This window comes from Gossypium hirsutum, chromosome D09, assembly GCF_007990345.1.
Source record: "Gossypium hirsutum isolate 1008001.06 chromosome D09, Gossypium_hirsutum_v2.1, whole genome shotgun sequence".
Classification (NCBI taxonomy): Eukaryota; Viridiplantae; Streptophyta; class Magnoliopsida; order Malvales; family Malvaceae; genus Gossypium; species Gossypium hirsutum.
Genome location: NC_053445.1, coordinates 30,645,009 through 30,670,438, shown reverse-complemented (window position 1 = coordinate 30,670,438; position 25,430 = coordinate 30,645,009). Strand labels below are relative to the sequence as shown.

Genomic DNA, 25,430 nt, shown 5'->3' with positions numbered 1-25,430 from the left:
CATTATGACTGATGTTGGCTCGAGTAATGTTTACCATTCGAATATAGATGAAGGTGATCTGAAAGGGTGTTGAGCTATGAACAAGTGGGTTAGAAAGCTCATTGACAACAAGCACACTCTTTCAATCTCAGCCTTATTGTTGTTGACTATGATGGCTACTACCAATGAGTGGTCAGACAGGTCTAGCTGTGAGCCAGGCTGGTCATCAAATGCTTCACATGCTTATGGTTGAGCTCGCTAATTTCAAGTTCAATGACTACTTGATGCCATTAGCCTCAGGGTAATTGGATATTAGCCATTGGGATAAAATGACGGTAAACCACTAACCCTAAATCGATACATATAATTCAAATTTGTGTGAAATTGATATTCCTAGATCAGTTCAATGATGACACATCCATGACGCTTGTGCCACTATTCAATCAACTCTCAATGTTCATCAGCGTAGTTTATTTCTATCAGACTCCTCAAGTCTACATCCTGAACTTTCCTTATGTCTTTCAACTCCTTCGAAATTGGTTGCTACATGTTAAATTACCGCAACATTCGATTACTATGTTGTCATTCGATAATGTAGAAGCATATAATGTCATGTAGGTTATCCCCAATATGTACGCCTCTTTAACTACATCCCTTGAGAGCATGGCTTGAATGTTTTCGGCCCAATCCACTGAAACTACAAATAGTTATTTATGGTTAACAAAATAAAAATTAATGATATCAATCAATTTATTGAATACTAAAACATGATAAGAACTAACCTCTTCGATTGCATATTTGTCAATATTAAAGTTCCCTATAATAAGTGGTGTAATCTAAATTGATTTTAAAATCTACAAATATATTAAATATTTATAAGGAACATTATAAAACCTTATAACCTGAAATAACATCTAAATGTTAAATATAAATATCTTTTTTACCTTTTTCCCTTTTGGAAAAGATAATGGATGAGAAGGGTTAGCATTATAAACGACATTTGTATCCACGCCCATACTTGCAAGGAGGTACAACAATAATTTATTTCTTTTGTTTCCTGATTGGATGCATCACTGAGTGTTCAGTACAAGAATGTTAATAGCACAAACCTTCAACTGTATGTGGGGCCACGAGCGAGGTTCTGAAGAAATGCCAAATACATTAAGTGGTAGATGTTCCTAGACTTACCTTTTATAAGCAATCCATGGATGATGTATGGTATATACGATCTAATATATTACTCAAACTCTTCATCGATCACACTGTTGGCTGGTGAATGTTAGACCAATCTATTCAGCTAGGTGACCTTCATTCGGCCCCCTTGATATCATCCTAGTTGATCAGATAGTGCCCAATTAACCTCCTTATTTTGGCTCCAGATCAAATTGAGCCACAATAGCTCTTTCAATTGGAAGGCCGATCATTAGGGTTGCATCTTTCAACATGATTATTGTTCCATTGAAGCAAATGTAAAAACTAAGAGTCCCTGGTCTCTTCCTTTCTACCAAGATTGTAAGCAACGAGAAACAAATTGGTGTATGAGATTTTTACTAACCTTTAGAAAATTGTTACACCTAGATGTTCTCTAACTTGCTCTTCATTTTGTGTTGGATAATGTATGTTTTGTCAAATTTGGAGATTTCGTCCCTTAACCTAGAAAGAAAACGAAAATAAAAAATAAATCAATATTTTATATTTAATATAATAAAAAGTAAATACTAAAATTAAATATTAACAATATAAAAATACTTACTTAACTATTAAGTTAATAAAAAAATTATCATGTGAACAACTACTAGAACAATATGATTCTTTTCCCTCAATAAAGTCATAGTAGAGTATAAAAGATCGATTTTAAAGTGAAAAATAAAGATTTGAAAAGATTTTTCTTAAGAAGTTGACAACTATGAGAGGCAACTTTTGTTTGTGTGAGATATTAAATGAGGGATGGAGACATTTATAAGCATGGTGCTGCTAAATGAAATGGAAGGATCTTATAGGCGACCATGAATGATAAATCATAGATCGAACTATTGAATCGGAAAATTTGGGCACTATCATATAGCTTTGTTTCGGTTAAGTTCACGAGTTGGAGATAAACAAACTCAAACCGCTGACATCCGCCACAGGGTAAACCACCGCTTCTCAGACCCCCGATTGATTCCACCATAGAGGCCAGCAATAGACAATAACTCCCCCTCCCCTCCTCCCCCCGAACACAGCTTACAACTTTCATCGTATTGTGCTTTTCAAAGAACAACTCTTCTCAATATCTCAAAAGGTGCTGAGTTGGAATCCCATTCTAACTAAGGATTCTTGTGGTTCCAGAGAATTTGGCTATTGAGAACTAAAATGCCCTAAAATCTTAAATTCTTGATTTGTTAAATTTTACTACTAATAAGTATTTATTTCAGTGGTTAAAGACTTTGATTGTGTGTTTAAGATTTTGGGTTCAAGTCTCTCTTTTGGGAAATTCAATTATTTTTGGCTCCTAAGCCAATCTCTGTTTGTTCGGTTTAGATATTATTTCATTCAATCTATGATAAGAATGAGTTTGAATCCTTTTGCGAGCAAATAAAAATATTTTTTTAAACTCTCTATAAAACAAAAGGAAATGACCGAGGTAATGAAAGAAATAATAACAAGAAAAGCTCAAAGTGATTAAATACTAAAGTTACATATTTTATGTAATTAATTTGGTTAATTTATGAAAGTGCACCACTAATTTTGCCATATTTATTGAATATTGTGCAGGAATGCAATTTGGGGCTAAATAGAAGAAAAAGGAAACAATTGGGCTAGATTGAAGAAAGAAGCAAAGAAGGAGGGCCAAAGAAGAATTTTTCCAAGATTAATTAGCTGAAATTTTTGAGTTAGTGGGAGAATATTTTGGGATTTATTTTATTATGGGATATTTTTCCTTAATTTCCTATGACTAGTTGGCTCCTAATTTAGTAAATCCTCTAGTATAAATAGAGCTTGTATTGTTCATCATTTCATCAATCAAAAAATATTTAGCTTTTGTCTTTCAATTCTCTCCTTTCTCACGTAGCCTTTGTTATTTCTTAGTTTGTTTTCCTTCAATTTATTAGCTCCAGTAGCAAACCATCCATTTCACCTTTATTTTCAACTTTTCACAAATTTATTTATCGTATTTAGTTTATTTAACTTTCAATTCCTAAAACTTCCAGCTAGTTACAATTTACCATTTACAACACTTTTTTCAAATTCTCTTTTTCAACCACCCCACTTTAGTATATTTATTTTTTCCATCCCCCATACTCAATCATATCACCCATCTTTTCACCATTTCTACCTTATTTAATTTATCAAATACCAACATGTCGCAAACCTTAGCCAACTAAACCCGTTTTCAGCTTTAGGCCGAAATTAGCCTCGTCAAAACCCGTGAGTTACGAACCCGAGCCATTTAACTCCTAAAATTCCAGTACTTATTACTTCTTCGAATTAAGAGTATGATTTCGTCAACTCATAAAGTCAGATCAACACTAAGTCAAAAAAGACGTCGTTTGATTTAGTGTGGTTAGACGTACAGTTGGAATTCCGAAAGGAACGTTTCTAATCGATTTTCTGTGAACACATTGGCGTGCCAAGTGGAGATTGCTGTTTGGTTCCGTCAAGGGAAGTAGTAACCGGATTTAAATGTCCCACGCGGTTGAGGACATTGGTTCGAGCTAGGCTCTTCTAGAACGCAAAGCTGCCGGAGTTCTAAATCACGAACGTTTCGTGGTTGTTCGATCGGTAAGAATTAGTTATTGGACGTTCCATAACTAATTTACACAAGGAAGAGTTGGTGTCCGAGGCGTCCTTGGTAGCTATAACTAGCTTATTGGAAAAGAGGAGTTCATCCAATTTCGAGGATCGGTTCAAAGACGAGGAAAATTCGTGTCTAAAGCTGAGCTCATTCTAATTAATTTTTCTTAATATTTATTTCACGGTTTTTATTATTTTGTTTTCAACTTTTACTTTTGACGTTATTTTTCTGTTTATTTCAGGTTTTCAAATTTTTATCCCCCCGAACGTCTTGGGCACGACAGCTACCCCGACATAAATCTGGTCAAGCGAGCAACAATTTACAGTAAACCCAGTCTCTGAGGGATCGACCCTACTCCCTATACTGCTTAAATCGTAAATTAGGCGTAGGTCTATATTGGTGGATTTGACACCTACCATTTTTGGCGCCGTTGCCGGGGACTGGCAATACTTATAATTGTTTAAATTATCTTCATGACCAGATCTTCATCCGGAGATCTCGAATACGACCCAGAGATCGAAAAATCAGTACGAGCACGACGAAAAGAGACAGACGCTCTTAAACGTGCAAGTAAAGAAGAAGTTGAGCTAGGACAAGGGCCCTTAGAAACCGACATTGAAAAGTTGAGACTAGCAATTCGAGCAGAGGCAATTCGACGTGGAAAACAAGTCGAAGTGGTTGATCCTAAAACCGAACCACTTCCTGTAACAAAAAAAGTAGAAGACAACCTCGGCGAACCAGAAAGGATGGCGAACCGAACCATTCGTCAACTAGCCGCTGCTCCCAACGAGCAAACACCGTTATGCATCAACTATCCAATCGGAGAAACCCCATTCAAGTTGAAGTCAGGCCTGATCCACCTTTTGCCCACTTTTTGAGGCTTGAAGAATGAGAATCCACATACCCACTTGAGAGAATTCTACATGGTCTGCTCAAGCATGAAACCACAGGGAGTAACCGAAGATGAAATTAAACTTCGGGCCTTTCCTTTTTCTTTAATTGATACAGCAATAGAATGGTTATTTTACTTACCCCCTGGTTCTATTACAACGTGGGATGACTTATCTCGTGTTTTTCTTGACAGATTTTTCCCAGCATCGCGAGCAGCTGAACTTAGGAGAGACATAGTGGGAATCCGCCAATTGGAGAGTGAATCGCTCTACGACTATTGGGAGCGATGCAAGAAACTGTGTGCAAGTTGTCCTCAACACGGTTTGACCGAGCAATCACTTCTTCAGTATTTCTACGAGGGTTTGCTCCCTATGGAAATGAAAATGATTGACGCTGCTAGTGGAGGGGCACTTGTCAATATGACTCCTCAAAGGACAAGAGAACTGATATCCACCATGGCGGCAAATTCTCAACAGTATCGGCCAAATTTAGAACCCACAAGACGGGTTAATGGGGTAAATGTTTCATCCTTAGAAGATAAATTGGATAAGCTCACTAATATTGTCCAATCTATGCTTACAGAAAAGAAGAATCAGACCTAACTATGTGGGATTTGTACTACATCTGAACATCCGACGGATTTGTGCCCAATCCTTAATGAAAATTCAACGGTACATGTCGACGCTATCGGAGGATTTTCGGGACCTCCACAAAGACGTTATGATCCTTTCTCCAACAGTTACAATCCCGGGTGGAAGGATCATCCCAACTTGAACTACGGAGCTAACCCCCGATATAATCCGTCATACCAACCGAGACCTTTGCAACCACCGCAACCGCCACCTAAGCCGAGCACATCTCTTGAAGCTATTATGGAGAGACTTGCTGTCGATGCTGCAAAATACCAACAAAGGAGAGACGCATCAATACAAGAGTTAACTAATCAAGTTAGTAAACTCTCGATGGCAGTTAATCGTTTGGAGTCTCAAGGTAAATTACCTTCCCAGACAGAGCCGAATCCTCGGCAGAATGCAAGTGCAATAACTCTTCGTAGCGAAAAAATTTTGGAACCAGTTCTAGACAAAAGTCTTGGGTAAGACAAGGAACGGGAAAAGCAGATCCCTGATCAAAAGCCAGACCAGAATCAGAAATTTAGAAACCAGTTGTGATGCCACCTCCTTTTCCAGGGAGACTTGCGAAGGATAAGAAAGAAAAGGAGGAAAAAGAAATCCTCGAAACGTTCAGGAAGGTTGAGGTGAATATCCCTTTGCTCGACGCTATCAAACAAATCCCTCGTTATGCAAAATTTCTCAAGGAATTGTGTACTAGCAAGAGGAGGTTACTAGGTAACAAAAGAGTAAATGTAGGAGAAAATGTCTCCGCAGTACTGCAAAAGAAAGTTCTGCCCAAATACAAGGACCAAGGTATGTTCGCTATTTCCTATGAGATAGGTAATGTAGGCATTAAGAAAGCCATGTGTGATTTAGGGGATTCCATTAATGTTATGCCTTATCCTATATATAAGTTGATTAACGCGGGTCCTCTGAAAAAGACAGCAATGATAATCCAGTTGGCGGACAGGTCAGTCGTCTATCCCGAAGGGTTGCTTGAAGACGTCCTTGTTAAAGTTAACGAATTAGGTTTCCCTGTAAATTTCTACATTATTAATATGGAGGACGATAACTCAACTAATTCGTCTGACATTTTGCTTGGAAAACCGTTCTTAAGTACTGCAAGTGCAAAAATTGACGTTCAGAGCGGAACACTGACAATGGAGTTTGACGGCGAAATCGTGAAATTCAATGTCTACGAAGCGATGGGTCATCCTAACTCACTATCAAATATCTCTAGCATTGATATTATAGATTGTTTAACTCAAACTTATTCTGAATATCATGATTTTCATGAGTTAGAAACTATCCTTTACAGAAGCATTGACATGGATGTTTTAAGTCGCTTCGACGAATTATCAATTATAAAAGATCCGTTGTGAAAAGTTGTCAAACACTTAGAGACTCAGCAATCGTCGACAAATCGAGGTAACCAATTTGAACTATTACCTTCCCAAGCTAAAATGTTGCCTTCGATTTTGTAGCCACCAACCTTGGAGCTTAAAGCATTACCAAACCACCTCAAGTACGTCTTTTTGGAAGAGAAAGACACTTTACCGGTGATAGTGTCAAACAAACTAACCAAAGACGAGGAGGAAAGTCTACAAGTTCTGAGGGATTATAAGGAGGCTATTGGTTGGACAGTAGCTGACATAAAAGGGCTAAGTCCATCCCCCTGTATGCATAGAATTTCCATCGAAGATAACACGAAACCAAAAAGAGATGCTCAGAGGCGCCTTAATCCACCCATGATAGAGGTAGTGAAGAAGGAAATCCAGAAATTGTTGGATGCTAGAATGATATACCCGATCTCCGACAGTGATTGGGTTAGCCCGGTTCATGTCGTGCCCAAGAAAACTGGCGTGACAGTGGTGAAAAATTCGTCTAGAGAGCTAGTTCCTACCCGAGTCCAGAATGGATGGAGGGTTTGCATCGATTACAGAAAGTTAAATCAGCTACCCGGAAGGACCATTTTCCACTACCCTTCATCGATCAAATGCTCGAGCGATTAGCTGGTAAGACTCATTATTTTTGTCTCGATGGATATTCAGGATTTTTCCAAATTCCGGTGGCCCCAGAGGATCAAGATAAAATAACTTTCACGTGTCCCTTTGGAACGTTTGCGTATAGACGAATGCCGTTTGGACTCTATAATGCTCTGGTCACTTTCCAGAGATGCATGGTGAGCATATTCTCTGATTATGTCGAGAAAATCATTGAAGTCTTCATGGATGATTTCACGGTGTACGGTAACTCTTTTAACGAATGTCTCGATAATCTTGCCAAGATATTACAAAGATGCCTAAAATTTAATCTTGTTTTAAATTATGAAAAATGCCACTTCATGGTTGACAAAGGATTTATTTTAGGTCATATAGTTTCCTCGGAAGGTATTGAGGTCGATAAGTAAAAACGGATATTATTAACTCATTACCTTACCCCACATCTGTAAGAGAAATTCGTTCGTTTCTTGGCCATGCAGGATTTTACAGACGATTCATAAAAGACTTCTCGAAGATCGCGCAACCACTCTGCAGTCTATTACAGAAGGATAAAGAATTTAAATTTGAGCAGACTTGTAAAGATGCATTTGACGTACTGAAGCAGAAATTGGTCTCCGCCCCCATAGTGCAACCACCGAATTGGAACTTCCCATTTGAAATCATGTGTGATGCAAGTGATCGAAGTGTGGGAGCTGTTCTTGGGCAAAGAATAGGGAAAGAGCCTCATGTTATCTACTACGCTTCGAAAACTTTGGATGCTGCCCAAAGCAATTACACAACCACTGAGAAAGAATTATTAGCTGTTGTGTTTGCTTTAGATAAATTTAGATCTTACCTGTTGGGAACTAAAGTGATTATCTTTTATGATCATGCAGCTTTGAAATATTTGATAGGGAAAAAGGAGGCAAAACCTCGACTAATTAGGTGGATTCTACTTCTGCAAGAATTCGATTTTGAAATTCGAGATAAAAAAAGATGCGAGAACTTAGTAGCTGACCATCTGAGTCGATTACCGATTCCAGTAGATGACACACCATTGAAAGACAACTTCCCAGATGAAAACCTATTTTCAGCAAATGCGGTTCATCCTTGGTACGCAGATATAGTAAACTATCTTGTCACAGGTACTATACCTTCAGAATTACCAAGGTCTAAAAAAGATAAGATTAAAAAGGACGCTCGATATTACATTTGGGACGATCCTTACCTATGGAAGCATTGCTCCGATCAGGTAATCCAACGGTGTGTAGTAGAAACAAAGGTACAGTCTATCTTAACTTTTTGTCATTCTTATGCATGTGGAGGACACTTTGGACCCAAACGCACCGCACATAAAATTCTAGAGTGTGGACTATTTTAGCCAAACATATTTCGTGATGCCTTCTTATTCTGTAAAACCTGTGAAAGATGCCAAAAAGTCGGTAACCTTAGTCGACAAAATGAGATGCCCCTTACTCCTATCCATATTTGTGAAATTTTTGATGTGTGGGGCATCGATTTTATGGGTCCTTTTATTTCTTCTTTCGGTAATTTTTATATACTCTTAGCTGTTGATTACGTTTCTAAGTGGATAGAGGCAAAGGCTACGCGCAATGATAATGCTAAGACTGTGGTTGACTTTCTTAAAAGTTCTATCTTTTCCAGGTATGGCACCCCACGAGCATTAATCAGCGACAGAGGAACTCATTTCTACAATAAACTCGTAAGTGCACTTATGGAAAAATATGGAGTGACTCAACGAATTGCCACTGCCTACCATCCACAAACAAACAGACAAGCTGAAGTGTCAAATCGAGAAATCAAGTCCATACTGGAGAAGACTGTTAAACCTAATAGAAAGGATTGGAGCTTAAGACTAAACGACGCACTTTGGGCTTATAGGACAACTTACAAGGGTCCAATAGGCATGTCACCTTATCGACTTGTTTTTGGTAAACCGTGCCATCTCCTGGTCGAATTAGAGCATAAAGCATTTTGGGCAGTTAAGCAGTGTAATATGGAGATGGGGACCGCTGGAAGAGCTCGAAAGTTGGACATTCAGGAACTCGAGAAAATTAGAAATGATGCATATGAAAATGCTCGAGTTTATAAAGAAAAGACGAAGGCATTCCATGATAAGATGAGCACTAGGAAGCAGTTTTCAATAGGACAAAAAGTTCTCCTATACGACTCCACCTTAAAAATTTTCGCTGGTAAGCTTCGATCCAAATGGATAGGTCCATTTACTATCACTAATTTATTCTCAAATGGTGTAGTGGAAATTCAAAGCGAAGAAACCCGGAAGTGCTTTAAGGTGAATGGACAACGATTGAAACCCTTCTACGAGAATTTTCAAACGCACACGATTGAGGAGATTGTTCTCGAGGAGCCCGAAAATTGAATAACAGGTCGTCGAGCTAACGACGTTAAACATAGCGCTGTTGGGAGGCAACCCAAATTTTCTTTTCCTTTATGCAAATAAAATTTTTGGTAAAATGTAAAATGAAAATGCATGTCGAGGATTAGTTCTGTCTAAGTAAAGACTTGGTACTTAAGTATGTCCATTGTGACTCACCTCTCTTTCCTGGGAACTTACTTGGCACATTCATCACTACTGTTTTACCAAATCTCGTAATCTTGGTTTTTAATAATTTATTTCTCGACTTTATAACTTAGCTAATAAATTTGAAAAAAAAAACATTTTAATTTTCCTATTATTATTATTATTTATTTTTACTATTTTATTTTATTTTCATTTTTATTTTTACAGGAAACATTCCAAGACAAAATTAAATTCCACATGTCAACCCACAAAATTCTTTTTATTTCAGCCAAAGCCCACTCTATCTACGAGACCACCCTCCACGACATTGAAATACATGAGGAGTTTCTTTTTTCTCTCTTTCTCCTACTTATCTTTACTTTTATTCTTTAAATTACACTGGGATAATGTAAAATAAGTATGGGGGAGGGAAACATAAATTGGTTCTAATATGATTATCTGTCATCGCTATTTTTGCATGTTTTTGGTAAAAGGTAAAATTTTTCTTTTGATAAATTGGGATGGTACACTTATGGTTTGACCTATTTAGCTATTTAATTCTTTACACATGGAACTTTTCAATAACCTAGACTTAGTGGGTAAGAAATTTTTAGGAATTATAAGTTTGCTTGACTGCCTACTTTTTATCATATGTCAAATTTTTGAATGTCAAAAAAAAATACTCCTCTGATACGAATGTTAAGAGTGAAAAATTGGGGTTGTACATCGGGCTGAGTAACCGGAACATGGTGCTTGGGTTGTCATCATGTCTCGCGTAAAAAGGTTCGTGTGGCTGCCCAATTTCTTTGCACTCACTCCGCTAATAAGTTATCATGAGTAGGGCGAAATAACCTGCTTAGAGACGTCCGAATTGAGTAACCGGAATATGGTGCTTGGGTTGTCATCATGTCTCGCGTCAAAAAATTTGAAAATGCCCTAAGTACAAAAATAATAAAATGAAAGGTAAGCCTATCAAGCTCTCATAAATTCTGAAATATATTTACTTACTTCTTAGGCTAGGCTATTTGAGATGTTAATGTGCTAGGATTAAATTGTTGAAATGTGCAAACCACGTGGGTCAAGTCCTATTTTGGAGAACATTTTTCCTTTTGCAGATACATACAAAATGCTCGAGGACTAGCATAAGCTAAGTAGGGGGAATTGATTAAATACTAAAGTTACATATTTTATGTAATTAATTTGGTTAATTTATGAAAGTGCACCACTAATTTTGCCATATTTATTGAATATTGTGCAGGAATGCAATTTGGGGCTAAATAGAAGAAAAAGGAAACAATTGGGCTAGATTGAAGAAAGAAGCAAAGAAGGAGGGCCAAAGAAGAATTTTTCCAAGATTAATTAGCTGAAATTTTTGAGTTAGTGGGAGAATATTTTGGGATTTATTTTATTATGGGATATTTTTCCTTAATTTCCTATGACTAGTTGGCTCCTAATTTAGTAAATCCTCTAGTATAAATAGAGCTTGTATTGTTCATCATTTCATCAATCAAAAAATATTTAGCTTTTGTCTTTCAATTCTCTCCTTTCTCACGTAGCCTTTGTTATTTCTTAGTTTGTTTTCCTTCAATTTATTAGCTCCAGTAGCAAACCATCCATTTCACCTTTATTATCAACTTTTCACAAATTTATTTATCGTATTTAGTTTATTTAACTTTCAATTCCTAAAACTTCCAGCTAGTTACAATTTACCATTTACAACACTTTTTTCAAATTCTCTTTTTCAACCACCCCACTTTAGTATATTTATTTTTTCCATCCCCCATACTCAATCATATCACCCATCTTTTCACCATTTCTACCTTATTTAATTTATCAAATACCAACATGTCGCAAACCTTAGCCAACTAAACCCATTTTCAGCTTTAGGCCGAAATTAGCCTCGTCAAAACCCGTGAGTTACGAACCCGAGCCATTTACTCCTAAAATTCCAGTACTTATTACTTCTCCGAATTAAGAGTATGATTTCGTCAACTCATAAAGTCAGATCAACACTAAGTCAAAAAAGACGTCGTTTGATTTAGTGTGGTTAGACGTACAGTTGGAATTCCGAAAGGAACGTTTCTAATCGATTTTCTGTGAACACATTGGCGTGCCAAGTGGAGATTGCTGTTTGGTTCCGTCAAGGGAAGTAGTAACCGGATTTAAATGTCCCAAGCGGTTGAGGACATTGGTTCGAGCTAGGCTCTTCTAGAACGCAAAGCTGCCGGAGTTCTAAATCACGAACGTTTCGTGGTTGTTCGATCGGTAAGAATTAGTTATTGGACATTCCATAACTAATTTACACAAGGAAGAGTTGGTGTCCGAGGCGTCCTTGGTAGCTATAACTAGCTTATTGGAAAAGAGGAGTTCATCCAATTTCGAGGATCGGTTCAAAGACGAGGAAAATTCGTGTCTAAAGCTGAGCTCATTCTAATTAATTTTTCTTAATATTTATTTCACGGTTTTTATTATTTTGTTTTCAACTTTTACTTTTGACGTTATTTTTCTGTTTATTTCAGGTTTTCAAATTTTTATCCCCCCGAACGTCTTGGGCACGACAGCTGCCCCGACATAAATCTGGTCAAGCGAGCAACAATTTACAGTAAACCCAGTCTCTGAAGGATCGACCCTACTCCCTATACTGCTTAAATCGCAAATTAGGCGTAGGTCTATATTGATGGATTCGACACCCACCACAAAGTATTGAAGAACGTTTTTGATTATTGAAAACACAAAATTACATTAGATAAAATGACATATAAATAGCTTAACTACATGTAACGTTAAAGCTAAAAAACCTACAACTAATAGCCTACTAAAACCTCGACTAACAAAACATAATCTGATCATATCCCTATAAAATAGGAACCAACTTATTTGATAAAGAAAACAAGTAAATTAAAAAATCCAATAAGATGCACTAATTTTTAACACTCCCCCTTAGTGCATGCTTACGATCAAGAACTCCAAGAGCATCTCTAAATTGCTGAAACTTAGGCTTCACCAAAGCCTTAGTGAAAATATCAGCCACTTGATCGTTAGTGCGAATGTTTACAAGCTCAATCTCTTCACTTAGAACCTTTCCTCGAACAAAATGATGTCAAACCTCAATGTGCTTCGTTCAAGCATGAAAAATCGGGTTCGATGCAAGCTTAATAGCACTTTCATTATCACACTTGATTTTTACAGCATAATCACCTTTGCATATGTCTCCAATCAACCTCTTCAACCAAATGCACTCTTGTGCAGCCATAGTTGCTGCCACATACTCGGCTTCGGTACTCGACAAAGCAACAACACCTTGCTTTTTGCTACACCAAGAAACTGTTGCTGAACAGATGCTGAAAAAATATCCCGAAGTCGAGTGACGATCGTTTGTATCTCCAGCCCAATCGGCATCAGTAAATCCACTCAACATAAAGCTATCACATCTCTTGCATAGAAGACCATAACCAATAGTTCCTTCAACATAACACAAAATCCTCTTTGCTGTATCCATATGAATAGTTGTTGGATTCTGCATAAATTGAGAAATAACACTAACAGAGTATGAAATTTCAGGCCTTGTAATGGTCAAATAGATTAAGCTTCCAACAAGTTGTCGGAACTTCCTTACATCTTCCAACGGCCTCCCATCATCTTTCTTCAACTTCAAATTCGGCTCTATTGGAGTAGTTTTTTCTTTCGACTCCCCCATACCGAAACGCTCCAAGAGATTCCTTGCATAGCCTTTTTGAGAAACAAAGTAACCTTGATATGATTTTTCCACTTCTAGATCAAGAAAACATCCAATCTTCCCCAAATTTTTCATCTCGAAACGAACAGACAAGTCATTCCTCAAATTACAAATTTCTGATTCATTATCTCCAGTTATTATCATATCATCAACATATAATAATACCAAGAGATGTGCACCTGATTCCAATTTTATAAATAAACTAGAATCTGATTCAGAAACTCTAAAGCCACAAAAAATGAGATATTGAGCAGCTTTACCATACCATGCTCGTGGCGCTTGCTTAAGGCCATATAATACTTTTTTCAAACGGCAAACACGATCGGGAAATTCCTTAGGGACAAAGCCAACAGGTTACTCCATAAATACTTCACGATCTAAATCTTCGTAAAGAAACGCATTCTTTACATCAAGTTGCCATAGTCTCCAACCTTTAAACGTAGCAAGCGAAATAATCGATCTCACCATCACCATCTTTGCTACTGGGCTTAACGTCTCCTCGTAGTCCAATCCATAATTTTGAGAAAAACCACGAGCCACCAGACGAGCTTTAAATCTATCAACGGTGCCATCCAATTTTATCTTCACGCAAAAAACCCATTTACAAGTGATCGGCTTACAATTTTCTGGTTTAGGAACCAACTCTCACATCTCATTTTTATCTAAAGCTTCGATTTCTTCTTCCATGGCTGCCTCCCATTTTGAATGGCCTTTGGCTTCTTCATAACTTACTGGTTCTTCATCAGACACTCCAACAAAGAAACAAGAAGTGATACTACAATGATTAAGTTGCACCTCATAGTCTCTAAGATACTCAGGTTGTCTCGTTTCTCTGGTAGACCTCCTCACTCTCTGTTGCTCACCACCCTCATGTCGTTGAACATTCTGACTTGGAGTTGGTGTTGGAGATTCATTTTCCAACTCATCATCAGTGAATGGTTGCAAATTAACTCTTAGAAATAGCTCATCCAAGTTTTCACCATCACCTTCAAGAATAATATTTTCTGCAGCAAATCTTTGAGTGGAGTAGAAAGATGATACTTCATCGAACACGACATCTCTCGAAGTAGTAAACTTCTTCGTATCCGGATCCATACACCTCCATCCTTTCCTGTAAGAATCATAGCCAACAAATACACACTTCTTTGCTTTCGGATCAAGTTTAGTTCTTTTCGATTTCGGAACATGTACATAACAAATAGAATCGAAGACTCAAAAATAATTCACATTTGGCTTTTCACCATATAAAATCTCAAAAGGAGATTTCTGTGTACCTGGCCAAGGAGGCAACCTATTTGTCATATGACATGCACAAAGAATAGCTTCCGCCCAAAGCTCTCGAGGAAGATTCTTGTCATGCAGCCATGAAAGGCAAATCGAAGCAAGATAACCAAGCTTTCTTTCTGCAACTCCGTTCTGCTGTGGAGTATCTGGACAAGTCATTTGACGACAGATGCCGTTGTCATCACAATACTGAAAAAAATCATCAGACATGTATTCTCCGCCATTGTCACTTCGAAGACACTTAATCTTCTTTCCAAACTCTTTTTCAACAGCAGCTTTGAACTCCACAAACTTGGATAATGCTTCACTCTTCTCTTTCAAAAATTTCACTCAAGCGAACCTTGAGTAATCATCCACCAAAACCATGACATAACAGTGGCCGCTACAACTCTGTGTTCTCGTTGGTCCCATCAAGTCCGTATGAACCAATTCGAGCAAAGAAGATCTCCGATTTGATGAGCTTTTGAAAGAAAGACGATGAGATTTACCATATTGACAGCCTTGACAAATCACATCTTCACGTACACTCTTCAAGATCGGCATCCCATCTAACAACCTTTTCGAAGAAATTTGTTGCAACATTTGGTACCCCACATGACCCAATCGAGCATGCCAAATAACGACGTTATCGGTTTGGCTTATTTTCTTCACGTAAGCTTCACCTGCTGACATAACGAACAACGAGCCTCTCTTTTCACCAGAAAACACAACATCAACAGAAATTTCTTTCACATTATCAAGCACCTTCACATCTTTAGGGCCAAACAAGACATATTTTCCAAAATCAATAATTTGAGAAATTGAAACTAAATTTTTCGTCAAACCTGGAACATGATACACATCAGTCAATTTGACACTTTTGGTTCTCGTATCGTCGGTAACATCGATCACCAAAATGCCCTCTTTTGCTACCGGATGAGTGGAGTTATCCGCAGTCACAATAACTCGATCTCCACGGTGTTCATGCATCTCTGAGAACAAAATATCATTTCTGGTTACATGGTAAGAACAACCAGAATCAATTATCCACTCCTTATTCTTGTTATCAGCATAATTGACAAAAGCTTTTGATGACTTTTATTCAATAGCTTCAACAGTAAAGCAATGCTCCCATTTGAGTCGATTATCGGTTTCTTCTGTGGACGCGACATTGGCCTTGGAAATCTTTACACGGCAATTTCTCTTGATATGTCCAGTCATTCCGCATTTGAAGCATTTGAAAGACTTTTTGCTTTGCGAGTTGTCATCTTTTTCCGAACTAAAGTCTTCAAATCTGCCTTTATTTCCAAACTCATTCTTCTTGCTTGGCTTCCCTTTTGAGAAGAGAACGGCATCAGATTCGAAACTTTTCACCATCTGCTTTGCCAAAGCTTCTTGATTAGAGAGCAAATTCTCTAACTCCTCCACCGAAGGCTGTGTCGACCACCCTTGAATAAAAGTGACAAAAGGCCCATATTCCTTCTTCAAACCGCAGATAAGATAACGACGCAAACGAGCTTCACTAACTTTCTCATCCATATTTATCTCTGAAATTTCAGCACAAATATTTTTAACTCGTAAAAAGTATTCTGAAATTGACATACCTCCTTGTTTTATCCCGGCCAATTCGTTCTCCAACAATTGCAACCTTGCGGTATTCTTCTTGGTAAACAACCTTTCGAGCGTTTCCCAAACTTCTTTTGGAGAGTTAACATCACGAACATGATCAATGAACTCTTTGCTAATAGAAGTCCTCAAAGCAAAGAGTGCTTTACCGCACTTGACCTTCCACCTCCTTCGTGACTCGGCATTCTCGGGAATATCGGGAGGGATTGTTGTATCAGCGTCAACAACCAATCCCCACAAGTCCTGGCCTTGAAGAAATGCCTCCATACACATCCTCCAATACTTGTAGTTAGTGCCTACAAGCTTCTCCATACCAATATGATTATTTCCTCCATTTGAAACCTCCATTACAGCAACTAGCAAAACACCCTTTCACACAATTAACCAATGAATAACCTGGCTCTGATACCATAAAACAAAAGGGAATAACCGAGGTAATGAAAGAAATAATAACAAGAAAAGCTCAAAGTATTGAAGAACGTTTTTGATTACTGAAAACACAAAATTACATTAGATAAAATGACATATAAATAGCTTAACTACATGTAACGTTAAAGCTAAAAAACCTGCAACTAATAGCCCACTAAAACCTCAACTAACAAAACATAATCTGATCATATCCCTATAAAATAGGAACCAACTTATTTGATAAAGAAAACAAGTAAATTAAAAAATCCAGTAAGATGCACTAATTTTTAACACTCTAAATTGAAGATGAGCTTAGATTTAATTTAAACTCTCTAAATAGATATTTGTTCGGTTGTAGAAATAGATTTCTACTCTTTTTTTAGCTGAATAACCCGTAGGTGGTTATTCTTTTTATTTAAATAATAATAATAAGATACGATTCTTGTTTTTTTTTGTTCCCTCATTCCCCACTTCACGTCGCCTTCTTACTCCCCTACCTTCTACAATTTGATTTTTTTTTCTTTGTTTTTTTTTTCACTCTATCATCATTTGGGCTCCCATTTCATTCTTTTCTTTCTTTTAATTCGCTCCCTATCTGCGACCTTGCTCTCCCACTCTCTTGCTATCTGTTTCATATTTGGTGGTGAGGGTTTAATTGAATTGTTTAAAACTCGATTCTTGCGTAAGTACCATCTTTTATTTTTTTTATTTTTTTATTTCTTCTATTATTGAAGTTTCCTTTTGTTATTCTTGGTTAAGTGGGGTTTGGATGCCGCGTTTTCCGTTGTTAATCGTTTGGTTTTCTAGGTGAAGGTCACTAAAGGATTAATTTTCTGCCGGATTAAGCTTGTAAGGGTGTTGTTTACATTCTGGGGTAAATGGTTATTGCCATTTTGGGGTTGTTAATTACTGAAAATAGGTTCGATTTGTGATGATTATGTCCAATTGATCGATTGAGGTTGTTATAATTTTAGATTTTAACTCGTATAAATTGTCAATTTAAGTATTGGTATACTAGACTCTTAAACCTACATCGAATTTTGACCAGGTGTATAACGAAAACTCGAGAGAATAGTGATCGACGAAAGTCAAAAATTTAAACTGTCGACGCCACACAGCCGTGTGCCAGGCCGTATATGACACATGGTCGTGTGACAGGCCGTGTGCTAGACCATGTGAGTTTAGGCCAATTAGGCCATGTGGGCCACACGGACGTGTGGGCCCAAAATTTAAATTTTTTTCCTAGGGCCATAAGTGTCATTCAGATTGAACGTAGGCCTTCTGTAAGGTCTATATGTTATAACCTAAGTTATAAAACGTGATTTATGTTAATCTGTTAGCATAAAACTTAATATAAATACGTGTAAAATATGTGTAATTAATATGTAATGTGATATGAAATGTATGATCTGTTATACGATTTGTCTGATTTGTTATTCATCAAACATGATTTACATATGTTATATGAGCATGTATGATATGTAAATTCAGGCATCTTTTATTTCTGTATGTGCAATGGGGTGGGGTCTATATTATGGAGGAAGTGTGGGCAATATAATTACCTGTCGATTTTGGTGGCTCAGCCACGTGTATATTTGAATTTGGAGATAAATCGCTTATTGATCTGACAACTAAGCTGCAAATATTCTGAAAAGTTTCATACCGACACTAAGCGATATGTAGGGCCGAATGGGTATTTAATACCCTATATGGTGTGTTGGGATAGTCAAAGATGGTTGTAGCAGATGAGGGTAGGAACGTAAATCTGATTCTATTTCTATATATGATATGTATATCTGTTTGACTTCTGAAAGCATGATTGAAGATTATATTTGATATTTCTACTTATATAAGTTACACACTGAGCTTGTAAGCTCATTCTTGGTTTGTTTGATTCTCAGGTAGCTTACAGACTTAGGATGGATCAATGTGACGGGAGCTCGGTTAAACTCTTCTGTTAGTTTTTCTATTTTTCTTAAAATTTACTGTCTTGATTTTGTTGGACTGTTTGGACATTTTTGGGACTGTTTTAATTTTTCGATTGATATTTTTTTTATTTTAGTTAGTTAAACGTTTTGGTGGGTTTAAATCTAATCTACAAAACGTTTAATTTTTTTCAATAAAAAATTGTGTTTCCAAAACTGGACTCACCTAAGTATTTCCCCTACAACGTAAGTATTTTACAAGTAATTAATCAACAAATTTATCAAAATATTTAATAAAGGTATTTTCCTAAAACAAATTCGAATTTTCCTTAACAAAAGCTAAAAACGTTTTACAAATCAAATGAATCCTAGATTTTTAAATTAATGGTAGTAACGTCTCCAAATCTGGTCATAACGTCTAGGCCGAGTTTGGAGTGTTACAAGAATCAGGATCAGCGAAGAGCTTTCCCCCCTTGACTATTTGGTCTTAAGAATGTTAACTTTAGAAATGAGTGATTGCCCTTCTCCAACCCTTACTGCCCAACTTGAGAGTGGACAGCTAAGGCATTCCACTTATTGAATAGCGTTCTATGGTCGATCCGTAACCCTTGGATACCAAAGGTGTCTTTGGGGTGATGTCATAGTTCCTACGAGGTGGAGACGATAGGGTTGGTCCATGGATTTTTCTTCCTTTTGTTGCATTTCGCTTAAAGGGTTGAAGGGAGATAGTGCATCAAGTTCGCAAAAGCCAACTTGATCCTCTTCCCCAAGGATCTCAAATAGGGGAACCTAGGGGAGTCGCCAACTCTAACTACCGTTCATGTACGATCCATACTAGATCTGACCAACCAACCATCCATCCTACCTCTTATACATTCTTGACAACCCATCTTTGTCTCGATAGATTCTTTCAGTAGCATGTTTCAATCCTCTTCCCTATTACTTAGAAAAATTAGCCCCCGGTTCAAGTACAAGATACTATCATTACCGCTTGGACAATTAGACACCCAACTCGTAATCGCAATGACCTAATTGCAAGAGTGGAGCTCTACCAATTGAGGTATATTCCCCGAGCCAAGTGGAGCATACATGAAGGAGTTAGATGCTTTTTCTATTCTTTTCCTTGGTGCAGTTGGGCCATCCTGGACTTAAACCAGAGACCTCGCCCGTGAAGCAAATCATCGCACCTACAGTCCAACCAATTGGGAGAGAATCAATGGATTCTTTTTCGGGAGCGATTCATCTTTCACGAACACAACATACAACTCTTCGTTGTACTGCACTCTTTAAGTGTGCTTGTTCCCCCCTTCTTCCTTTCTATGGCAAGTATTTGTGAAATAAGAAATAACTCTTACAGGAAGAAAAAAAAGCATTAAGAGACCGTCTTGACTCAACCCTAAACACTTTAAGATCTTGATAGTCCCTAATTATATTTGTGAGAGTTAGATTTACGGTAAAAGGTAAAAATTAAAATTAAATTAAACTAGATAACCATCGGTGCCGAGCTACATTGAACATATTTATTAACAATAGGTTTTCCAAAAGGTTAAAATATTAATTAAAGAAGAACATTATACCAATGGGTGTTAAGATTTGTTTCTATTTATAAGGTTTAACTCTACATATTACACGCAACTCAACTCACATGGATATCAAGGTCTTCGTAAGTTAATTACAGTTGAAAAACTAAAATGTCATCATTAAATGTATTAGACACGTTGATTTGTTTTACATGCACAATAATTACTCTAATTCTGATATAGTAGTGAAAGCTTGAAAGCGGAACTCGGCACTTATAATTATCAAAGTTAATACTAAACATATTTTAACTTTTTTTTATACTAAAATTTTACCATATCCAAGTAAAGAACTTAATTATTTATAAAAGTATATTTAAAAACTTCTAGACATTTAAAATATATATTTAAAATTTTATTAATTAAAAGTTTAGGCCACCAGCAATCTAAGTATAACGTTTTCCTTTTTACTGCAAATAAGATGATCTCCAAAAGTCCGATGATGCTGCCAAGGAACTTGAGAAAAGCTGCAAGGGAGATGGAAACTGATATATAGCAGTGCATTCTGATCTCAAACTCTCGGAGGAAGCCCGGAAGATTACTCCCCATAACACATGCCCACACAATTGTTACATTGTTATGGTTGTTTATCTGGGGCTCTTAAATAAAAATGGCTATTGATAGCGGGCACTCAAATATTTATGAACATCGATTTTTTTTTCTGACTAAGGTTCAATTCTTCATTGCTTAAAAAATGCACTTCTAATTCCAAAAGCACTTTTAAAAGAAAAGTTGTGAAGAACAAGTTACTTTTGGCTGAAATTTTTAACTTTTAGAAGTACTTTTCAAAAGCACTTTTGAAAATGAGCTGAAAATGAGATGTTAAAAATTTTAGTTTTTCCTCTCCCAAAAGCACTTTTGATGCTTAATTACTTTTTCACCCCTTCAATAACATAATATTTTTCTTTTTTTTCTTGGTGTTTAATTACAATTGTATTAAAATCATTAATTAAAAATAAAAAAATATTTTTTCAAATACTAATTACAAATATTTAATGGTTATATTTAAATATTTAAAATATAATTTATATATTCTAATTAAATTTTATAAATAATTAATATGTATTGCTTAAAAATATTTACAATTTATATTTCATATATTAAATATTAACAAGTTATAATATTTTTATATTATTACTAAAATATAATAATATTAATTAATTTAAATATTATTTAAATACATATTTGTTATTTGATAATAATATGTCTAAAATAAATATTTTATTTCTCAAAAACACTTTTTGACAACAATACTAAACACTCAAATTTTAAATCAAACTTTTCAAAAACACTTCTCAAAAATACTTTTCCACAGCACTTTTCAAAAGTACTTTTCAAAAGCAATGAAGAACTGACCCTAATTCTTTAGAATACCCTAATTCTTTAGAATTTGTACGTGTAACCCACAAATTTGAAATCTTAGTTTAGTTAATTCTCCCCACTCAAATTTGGGTTAGTGTCGAAAATGGAGATATACTATTTTATATTATTTCAAGGTTTTATTCCCATGTTCGACATATTGATTTGATCTCAAGTCAAGCTTAAACATATGATAAAAACTTAAAAAGAGAAAACTGAACATACCACCTTGGCGGATAAACATGTGCACGTAACAATCACACTCAAGTCTAGGTAATGGTGAGTGTTCACTCTTTGTTCTTTTTTAAGTTATTAGAGTTTGATATATTATTGGATGGGAGGAATGATATACTAATTAAAAAGAACTGTTTTAATGTGAGCAATAAAAATACTGTGTTTTGACGAAGATGAAAATAACATATGAGAGAACAACAGCGTCACTTAGCACAACTTCCGCCATTGGAGGTACCTCGATTACCAGATGCATTGAGGCCACCATACTTCGTACCATGGTTTAAATTATCAGATCAAATCCATCAATTTAATCAATTGGCCCGTGTTATATGATCCGACTGGTTCAACTAATTGAACTAAAAACCGAGACAGGCATAACCTCCAAAATCAAATGTTGCATGTACTAAAGATAGTGCCCTCAATTGATTCTTTTTAATCCTTTCTCAGACCAAAACATACAAAATAAAAATAAAAATAAAAAAACAAAATGCAGAATATTTGAAGGCAAAATTAGCAAAATACCCAAAATCTTCTGAATCACTTCAAGATGCATTCTCCTTTTTCAACTTAGCAAGCTCTTGCCTCACAACTCCAGCTTTCTGCAAAATCATATCCATTTTTGGTTCAGAGTCTAGATAAACAACGGAAACAAGATACTAATGCTTCCAAGTTATTCGGGTTTTAATTGTAAAAAAACACATGAATGTGGTTAAGTAACTATTGATTTGAGCTATTTAATGAGCCGGACTTGTGTATCCTAATACTTGAGTTCTTTTATTAGTTCATAAGCCTAACTCGTTGTTTTTTTTATTATTTTTAATTAATATTGATAAACGTCAAGTTCAAGCACAAGGACAAATTATCAAGTTTGAAATTGAGCAAGAGAATAAAACTATATTTTCAGAGTAATAAATAAATTTAATCAAGCTAAGCTTGGCAATCAATTGTTTTTTTTTAAATCGATCTCAAGCTCTAAAAGCAAAACTCAATCGAGCTTCTGTTAAGCTTGATATCAAGTTTCTTATAGCTTAATATCAGCCATGCACGACTCGATTTCACTCTTACTCAAGAGTACCTAACATGAAACAAACAACTAAACACTCTACATGTTCCAATAACTAACCTTGATCTTGGCCAACATGATCTTGAATCGGTCGAAGTCATTGAGAGATGCTCTCTTCTTTTGAACAATCAGCTTTTTACCCCATGAGCTATTCTCCCACTTGTTTTTAACATCTTCCATTCCAATAAGAACAAAAAGAAAGAAAAAGCTATGTCACTTGGACTTGAATAAAAATGTCAAAAACGGATATGTTTCCAACACGAGTATGTTCAAATTTTTCCAAGCTTTATGTATTTTTAAAGTTTTGGGCAAATCATATCACCAACTCATGTCCAAATATGCATAGGATACAAACGTTAGACACAAGTGTTTCAACAAAAATGGAAGGTGAAAACAACACTGGCAGACAAGAATAGATTTTCTTACCAGCTTTTTCCATTGCTTCAATCAGTGTCTTCTTCTTTGGAACACGAGGAATGTCAATTTTGAAATCAGTCAATTGAAGCCTCTTAAAGTTCATTTGGCCCCTCACCATATCTGGGGCATCAACTAGAGCCTGCAATGACGAGACACAAGAAAAAGTTCCAATCAAGTTTTACACAACTTATTAGCATATCCATATTAGTCCTCTTCAACTACATTTACGACTAAACTTGCACGTTTAACACATTTACTAACTCAATATCATCACATGGTATGCATATACAACACTACCACAACTAACAACCAAGGCAAAACAGAAACAGGTCAACAAATTAAAATTTTTCATTTTAATTTGTAATGTCGGTACATATTCAACACCTCTGGAGGCAGATATATCGGGTTCTAACTAAGGGCGTAAATGAGATATGCTAGTACTCGTTAACTTTTTCATTTTAATTTGTTTCGAAAGATGGAAAATAGAGATTGAAGTCAAACAATTCAATGGCTATCATGAATCAAGCTCAACATCTAAAATTAAAGCTAGATCAAACTCGACTCGAGCTTAAAACCTCAAATTCCGGGTTAAGCTTGAGCTTCTTACAACTTGAACTCGGATTTTGCTCGATTACACACTTGGTCCTAACCTTTCAAACATAGAACCTATTTTCCAAATCAATCTCAACAGGAAGGAAACAACTAAATCCTACTTAAAAACTAAATTTCCTTTTCATTACCATAGATTAAATAAATACATAAAAACTAAATAAAATTACATACTCTGTTCTGGTCAACAACATCGACGATGACGACTAGCTTGCCATAGTCTTTGCCGTAGTTAACGAGAGCGACTCTCCCGATCTCAACGTACCTTTTGAACGGCTACACAAAAAAAAATAAAGAAGAAGAAGAAGAAGAATCAAAAAGTGAAGAGAGTGAAAAGGGCGGCGATAGAGATTGAAGAAAAACTCACCATTTTTACCGTGCGTGAAGAGCGTTGTGAACCAAAAGGAGAGATTGAGCGGCGGAAGAAGAAATGTGATGAGGGTTTTGAGAAGTTAGGGTTTTATTATATGGTACTTTTACAGAATGTTGATAACCGTTGGATCTATTCATTCTACTAGTGATGATGGGCTTTAGGTTCGGGTCAATTTTATCTAACCCATATTGCTATTAGACAGAATAAATATTGTTAATAAACGTTAAAATATGCTGTTAGTCCCTATACTTTTATAGAATTTGATATTTAGTTCTTAAAAGTTGAAAATTCAATTTTCTTACTTTTTTAATTTAAAAAATACTAGTCCAGACATTATTGCCATCAGTAGTTTTTGTTAAAATTTATCAACTTAGCATATTTATTTATTTCAATCATATATCACATCACATGAGGATAGTCTAATCCACATGTTAAATTGTCAAATTTTGATAGAAAAATGAAAATATTTACCATATTAATAATTGAACTAGAATTTTTAAATAAAAAATTTTCAAGTATAGAGATTAGATCTCAAATTGTGCTAAAGCATAAAGACTAACAACATATTTTAACGTTTAATAAAATATTAAAATTAAAATATGGGTTAGGTTGGAATTTAACTATACATTGGTATCAAATTCTATGTCTAGTATTTGTTTTTAGCAGTTTGCATGACATAAGATATCATCAATGCATTTTTGTAAGTGTCTTGTCACTTTAATTTCCATAATTACAAGTGTAATTATAATTAGGAGGTTGTCTTTTGTTTATTTGCTCTTTACAAAACTAAACAATGGATTATGCTACAAAGTTAAGCTTGACACTGAATTTAATTGTTTGGCAAGTTTAAGATTTTTAAGTCATTATTCGCTTGTTACTTTGATTATCATGATGATTAACTAAATCTTATATTTTTTATATATAATATTTAAAGTCCGCGTTTCTAAAAAATTAAAATTATTATTCAGAGGCGAAGTCAGGAAATATTATTGGGAGGATCCAAATTAAATTGTATATTTTTACAATAGAAAAAATATAATTTCACCATTTTAATAGCTTA

At 35.8% G+C, this 25,430-nt stretch overlaps 2 protein-coding genes across 2 annotated transcripts; one reads left to right on the top strand and one right to left on the bottom strand.

The window, feature by feature from the left end:
- The first annotated feature begins 5,813 nt into the window (after positions 1–5,813).
- On the top strand, positions 5,814–9,639 carry LOC107892642 (uncharacterized). Its single transcript, XM_041100198.1, has 5 exons — positions 5,814–6,590; positions 6,741–7,181; positions 7,430–7,505; positions 7,739–8,490; positions 8,827–9,639. The coding sequence occupies exons 1-5, from the start codon at positions 5,814–5,816 to the stop codon at positions 9,637–9,639; spliced, it is 2,859 nt and encodes a 952-aa protein (XP_040956132.1).
- A 12,670-nt stretch (positions 9,640–22,309) lies between these two features.
- On the bottom strand, positions 22,310–24,550 carry LOC107891895 (60S ribosomal protein L14-2). Its single transcript, XM_016816822.2, has 5 exons — positions 24,365–24,550; positions 24,172–24,273; positions 23,398–23,527; positions 23,032–23,144; positions 22,310–22,507 (listed from the first exon to the last, which is right to left on the bottom strand). The coding sequence occupies exons 1-5, from the start codon at positions 24,365–24,367 to the stop codon at positions 22,451–22,453; spliced, it is 405 nt and encodes a 134-aa protein (XP_016672311.1). The 5' UTR covers positions 24,368–24,550; the 3' UTR covers positions 22,310–22,450.
- Between the last annotated feature and the right edge of the window lie 880 nt (positions 24,551–25,430).